Source organism: Pinus tabuliformis, chromosome 5_2 (genome assembly GCF_031772625.1).
Source record: "Pinus tabuliformis cultivar Carrire ecotype Pingquan chromosome 5_2, CPIR1, whole genome shotgun sequence".
Classification (NCBI taxonomy): Eukaryota; Viridiplantae; Streptophyta; class Pinopsida; order Pinales; family Pinaceae; genus Pinus; species Pinus tabuliformis.
This window is the reverse complement of record NC_142306.1, coordinates 47,334,852-47,341,625: the sequence shown is the minus strand read 5'-3', so window position 1 is coordinate 47,341,625 and position 6,774 is coordinate 47,334,852. Positions and strand designations below refer to the sequence as shown.

Sequence of the window (6,774 nt, the reverse complement as noted above, 5' to 3'; positions counted from 1 at the left end):
GTTGTAGGATCATTGTTTCAGGACTGTTTTGTGATATTCCTTCTCCCACATTTGCAAAGAATTGCAAGTTTGCAATCTGCAATAGGAGGTCGAAGTTGCAGTAGTACAAGGGTGCTACATTGAGTGAATTGCAGTCATATAAGTGTGGAAGACTTTGCAGAAGGAAGGCCGAATACAAGGAAGAGCGCTCTCTCTAAAGGGAAGGCTAAAAAAGAGTTAAGAGGCTAATCTAGGGTCGTTGTCCTAAAGGAACAAGTGGTAGATCTACAAGAGAAAGTCGGAATTATGAAGGGCCGAGAAGACAAAGAAGAGGAGCAACATCATCTGGAAGCAAAAAGAAGAGGAGGCTTGTGTCTTGGTCTTGGAAGGGCTCTAAGGTCGAGGGTCTTGGTATTCATCAAAGAGAAGCTTTCTATAAGAATAATTTGTTTGGGTTTTCATCCCAAGGAGTGGGAGGTTTTGGCCCTGGCTAACAGCGTACACACTGTGTCTCTTGTCTCTTTTATTGTTATGTATTGGTAATTGTCTTGATGAAAAGAACACTATAAGAACATAAGCAAGAGAAGATCTTAATTAAATAAGTAAAAGCTCTCACAAGCAATTATCAAAGTAGAGATATCACTTGTTCATTGATGCCCTAGATTTCTCAACAATCAGCACACATTAAAATGATTTTTTTATTAATATATCTTTAAGTATACATCAATATTAATCCATATTAAAATATTATATTAATAAACCCACATTGGATATATTTTTCTATACAACGTATAATATTTTCTTTTAATATATATATATATATATATATATATGAAAATTGATATCACGTGCTAAAAATATTTTTGAAAAGTATAAGGTTTAAACATCTTACTCATATAATTTTTTGAAATTATATTAGATCATATGGGGAACTAATTAAACATGCATAACATATTTTTTTCTTTTTTATTACGACTGTCTATTTAGAGAATGTTTTATTTATTTTTATTTTAAGAGGGACATATGTCAGCTCCAAGTTGAGGATGGACATACTTGCACATCACCTTCACACTGGGTTGTAGAATGAGCCTCTCCGCTCAACAAGTGTGTCACATCACCATGTTGACATAAGAAGGTTTGAATTAGTTGGTTTGTGAACCAAGCATATCCAACCATGTTGCATAGTGACCCCAACAAATTACTTCTCCATAGAGAATGTAACAGGGTTTAGGATATGCTATTTGGTAGTGGTAGATAATGGGTTCTAAGGCTTTTCTATTTTTAAAATGGCTAAGAAATGTAGGCACTTTCTTTGAAGTAATATTGGGTAATATTTTAAGAATATATTAGGTTCATGGATTTGGGGGGTTTCAACGTAATTGCATTTTACCATATTGTCAGTCCACGAGAAAAAACATAATATCATGAACTCCATGCTTACAATATTACATAGATCTTTTTACAATTTGATGCCTCATTTAAGCACACCATATAATATTTTTGGTTTGTAAGAGGAACAAGGGAGGAAGTATATTACATTGACAAATTGCCTCTAATCAAGGATTTTGATTTTTTCCTAATTATTGAGCATACAAGAGAATACAAAGAAAAGGGATTTGTGGCACCTAAGCCAACTACCAAAGTTTGTGCCATGTGGAAACACTGTATTAGTCCATGTAACATGCTCCATTGGTCTATCTATATAGGATAATGAAATGTCTAGATTTGAGGGTCAAAAGGGATATAGCTTTTAAAGCACAATAAATGTTGGTGAAGAGAAAAGTGACCATAATGCTCAAGCCATTTCTTAGAGTTTTGAGAATTTACCCAAGCTACACTACTACCACTTTAAACCATGTTACCTGGTACGATATAGCCATTTCTTTGAATAATGGGTAATAGAGGAAAGAGCCACCCCTCCTCACCCCAAATCCAATATTAAGAACCATTTGAATGAGTAGAAATTGATACTAGTGGCATGTATAAGGGAGGGATCACCTTGTGTGTAGAAAGTCAATGAGACATTAATCAGCTCATGTAATTTTGGTTGGCAAGGAAAGTAAGCATTTACATGGTCCCAAACAAGTGGCATTTAATGATAGAAGTGCCAATGAGTCACAAAAGTGTATGGAAGGGTCATTTGATGAAGGAACGTTGAGGATTTTGAGGGCATATTGCATTTAAGAATAGCCACAACCACTTATTTTGAAAGAATGTGATGTATTTAACATAATTGTCTTATCATATGTTTAGAAAAATGACATGAATATGGGAAAACATCAATATAATCGATTTTCTTGGATTTAAAAAAATGATTGAAGAGAGAGAGGGGCTTGTGCCTTGTATCTTAAAAAAGAGAATTTATTCACATAATTTGCATCACTGCATCATTACTTTTCTTCTTCTTTATCTCTTTGATTTTTTATAATTTCAATTAATACTAATTATTCCCCATTTTTTCAATATTTATAAAGTTAAATAATCTCATTTATTATTATATTTCAAAAACAATAAGGAAAAAAAACCAACAAACAAAACATATTAGAGACCATTTCAATATTTTCCATATCAATCATTTTATATTCAACTAAAAAACATTGAATTTAACTTATATTTCTAATTTTTTTGTAAATTTAAATTTACTTTGTTTTATACCAATAAACCTTTATGTTTTTCAACACATATAATGATCTTCATCTCAGTGAATTGATCTTTAACCAATTATATATGAAAACTTTAACTCAACCCATTGTAAGTCAAATCTGACCATGTATGGATGTTATTTCAAAGGTGTGTAACCACCTTTGATTCACATGAGCTCCTTTCAATCTCCATTAGAGGACTTTGCAATTTATGTTGTCATTTAATTTTTTTGAGACAGACTACTCTTCAAATTCACGCATAGGCTCCAATGGAGCTCAGGGATCTGCAGGATTCCGAGGAATAACCTTTCCAGGAGAGCAACAGTAACATAGGATTCTTAGATACTTTTGTATTGGGGTGCTCCTGTGTAGGGGGGAAACCAAACCATCCTCTACAGATGAAGGGAGATCATGGGGTTTCCATGGGTTTCTTAACATTGTTCGACTTTGTGGGCATGAGTCAATGGTACTTCTTAACACACTTGTCATCACAAACCACGATTGGAAGGTAATGTACATTGTCAATAATAAGCTAATGCACATTGTCAATAATAAATAAAAAATTGTGGAAGGTAAGAAAATGTGCAAACTCATCCATCCCGTCATCACCAACCAGGATAGAAAGCTAATGTACATTGTGAACTGTAAGCAAACTCATCCATCCAGTCATCACCAAACAGGATAGAAAGCTGATGTACATTGTGAACGGTAAGCAGACCCAAAAAAATAACAAAAATTCTACCCTACCATCAAAAATAATCCCAAGTAACATCAAATTTATCTATTCATTATTTCAATATATTATTACTTCAAGTTCGGTAAAAGCCAATCTTATCATATCCAGATAAGAGGCTGATGAAAAACAGAAATGTATTATTTTAATGCTTTTGAATTGCAAACTTTACCTCATTGCAGTGACTGCATGTTTTGTTTCATGCATGTCTGTGTCACATCGGGAAGCACAATCTCTGGCTATTCTGGATGGATCACGGGTTTAACGGGGTAAAATACGAGACAAGTATCTTTCACACAGACTTGCAAATCTTGCATTATGGTTTCTGTCGTCATTCCAAAATTTCCATGCTTCTTGAATTGAAAAATTCTCAGGCCTAGACCTGCATGATCTGTATCACAGACAATGGACACATGATATTTTTTTCTTTTTGTGCAGCTCAAGGTCGTGGGCCTATATACCTACACACCCGTGCATCTGCAAAAACAATACCAGGCCTGCAAAAGTATCCTTTGTCTGGAGCACAATGCCTATCTTCGCGACACAGGCACAGGCCCTCGAGAGCACACGCATCCTTATCCAGCACCACGCTCGAATTTCCAATTTGCAGCAGAGCATCTGTCCAGTCGTTGGAAAACAGGCCCTCTGGGTCATATTTGTGTTTTGCTTTAATGAATTCACCGTATTTAGACTCCGAGTACTTTTCCATAACGCCATGGAATGCAATGTTGCGGTTCTTTCCCCAGTGAGGCGTACCCCCATACTTGAACAGGGCCATCTGCTCTATTTCCTCCAACACATCTTCATCAAGCCTCGGACTCTCGCCCTCTCTAGCCCTGTAATATGTCATATCCACCGCCACAGAGTCATGCTCTGCGCCCAAATAAGCAGACCCTGCCGACCCCTTCACAAACCTCATCAGAATTCCATTGTACAGCTCCAATCCGCAGAGGCTTCCGGGTCTCAGGTCTCCAAGACGTTTCACATCCTTAATGAACTCTGAAATCTTTGAAAGCTCGATCGCCACTGCAGTCTGATGAAAGAAAAGGCCCTTCACTCTGGGATCCCACGCACAGGCCGTGAGCAATGCATCATTGGGAGAATTCAGACATGATCCAGAGGCCTGCATCATGTTCTGGAATCCTACTACCGGATAGCCATAGCCTTCCCCGTCCCTGTTATGGAGCCCAAAGCCGCCACGCACCATGGCCATCGTCTCTGCCTCTGCGCACGCGCATTTCCCCATTCGGTTCTGTGAAGCTTCTTGAACTTCTTCTGAATGGACAATGCCATGACACATCAAATATCAATACCAATCAACAATTAAATTACCAGTCTTTATACACATGAATTTCAGAAATGTATGTTATATACCAGACATGCGAGCAGTGGCTAAAAGCATGGTGGGTATGGAACGAAATCCAATGAAGTCATTCACACCATCGCCTGAAACATTCATGGACACTCTGTCATCAATCCTGTAAAGCACCTTTCGTTGCGAAGGGTACCATGTCAGGTCCCCAAATTCATGATTTCTACCGAAGTGGAGTATGTTGTCCTCCAAACTGGCATCGCCCTCCAGCAAGTAAATGATGGAGCGTTTAAACATGGGCTGCAATTGCAGGGTCACCTGCATCAATATGAGATATGTGGCCTTAAATTTTAGGGGTTTAGGGGTTAATATTATCAGTTGGGATAATTTTTAGTTTTTTCCCCAAAAAAAATCTTTTAAACAAACATTTTATCATTTGCATTTTAAGGAACAGTAAGATTCGTCCAGGGCCATTGCATTAAGATAAATTTTTATCCTTTGCATTTTAAGGACCCGTACCAGTAAGATTCGTCAAGGGCCATTGCATTTAGATTTTCTTTAAGCTACAATTTTATTTTTCAAAATTTTCATGTTTAATTGTATTAGATAGCAAAATTAATCTTCAAAGCTGTATCATGTTAAAAATTTAATAATATTAGTGGAGATTTTCAAAAATTATGATTCAAGACTGTATATAAATTTTCATTGGAAGCTGTAGCTGAATTAATTGAAATGCTACCTGAGATATAATGCCAAGGAGGCCTAGAGAAACCAGAGCTGCTTTGAGATCTTTGTCTTCTCGAGTCAGGGCAGTGATTCTTACATAATTTTCTTCATGGGAGGCAGGGCTTATGAGTTTTAGGGCCACAACGTATTCATGAACAACGCTGCTATTGGCGAACAGAGAGCTTCCATGGGCGCCTGTGGCGAGGAGACCGGCAATGGTGACACCATCCCAGTATGGGGATTGGGGGAGTGCCAGACCTCGTTCGGCAGCTGCGTCAATAAGCTCCCGCAGCGTCACACCGCCCTCCACAGTTATGGTCATGGACTGTGTGTTGACAGCGACAATACGATTGAGATGCAGAGTGCTTATGATTAGACCAGAGTCTCCGCCTGGGCACACAAGCTTGGGAATGCTCTGAGACCATCTGGTCACCACTTTCATCTTCTGCTTCCTCCGAGTCGCCATGGCAACGGCCTGCATCACTTCTTGTTCATTGGAAGGAAACAGAGCAGAAGCAGCCCTGCAGGGGATTCGATCCGGGAACATCCCGTAGGCATTAGAGACTGTGCAGTTTGTTAAGCCTATTGTGTCTGAGCATCTCACGGGCTCGCCCTGCGGGCTCCCCTGGACGACATGAAAAACACAGGGGAGGAGGACGAGGTAGACTATTAACTGCCAAACCATTATTAAACTTCAGCCCCCTTGCCCTCAATTCTGCATTTCTTCTTCTGTAACTAAAAGAATCCTTAAATGCCTGTGTTTGTGAAGCAATTAATTGAATTACCATGGTGGAAAACAAAACTATTCTCAGAATCACATGTCGTCACGGGAAGGGGAGCTCGTGACAAAGTGCAGATGCATCTATTTGAGTAAAGAAATCATATTTTTGGCTGAACACAATAAAATAATGAGAAAGAGAGACATCAGGTTGAACAACTCCGGGAGTCCCAGTCAAACCCATCCTCCTCAATCACTTGCAGCAACTTTTACCAAATCAGAGTATCTCCGCCGGAGTGAGTGTTTTCATTTCTCAGTTGGTTGTTTCACTGGCGCATTGGCAATGGGAGACAGTCACAAATTTCTTAAATGATGCAGGGTGGGTACGAGAGTAATGATAGTGTCTGAGGTGAGGTGGATGTTTCAGTCGTACAGTCAGTCACCTCGAAAATTATCATGAAAAACACCTCGCAATAATGACTAGGAAAGATAATCCTCCACGAATCTTAAAAGAATGAACTCATGATTAGACTATTCTGACATAATTTTGTCTTGAAATTAGTGGGAATTTTAGCATGATTTTTTAATTAAACCATTAATAAAATAAAATAGGTATATATATAATGAGCATTTTTTGTTCATTAATTTAATTATTAATAATTTT

General features: G+C 38.1%; 1 protein-coding gene across 3 annotated transcripts; it reads right to left on the bottom strand.

The window, feature by feature from the left end:
• Window positions 1-3,387: 3,387 nt before the first annotated feature.
• Window positions 3,388-6,491, bottom strand: LOC149157518 (L-gulonolactone oxidase 5-like). Of its 3 annotated transcripts, none has more exons than XM_089435820.1 (3): window positions 5,406-6,491; window positions 4,729-4,984; window positions 3,388-4,626 (listed from the first exon to the last, which is right to left on the bottom strand). In XM_089435820.1, exons 1-3 carry the CDS (start codon window positions 6,075-6,077, stop codon window positions 3,794-3,796), a joined length of 1,761 nt encoding a protein of 586 aa, XP_089291946.1. In that variant the 5' UTR covers window positions 6,078-6,491; the 3' UTR covers window positions 3,388-3,793. The 3 variants fall into 3 exon arrangements, with proteins under 3 accessions (XP_089291946.1, XP_089291947.1, XP_089291945.1); XM_089435821.1 differs by having other exon boundaries at window positions 3,388-4,629; window positions 4,729-4,966; window positions 5,406-6,481; XM_089435819.1 differs by having other exon boundaries at window positions 3,388-4,629; window positions 5,406-6,479.
• Window positions 6,492-6,774: the final 283 nt, after the last annotated feature.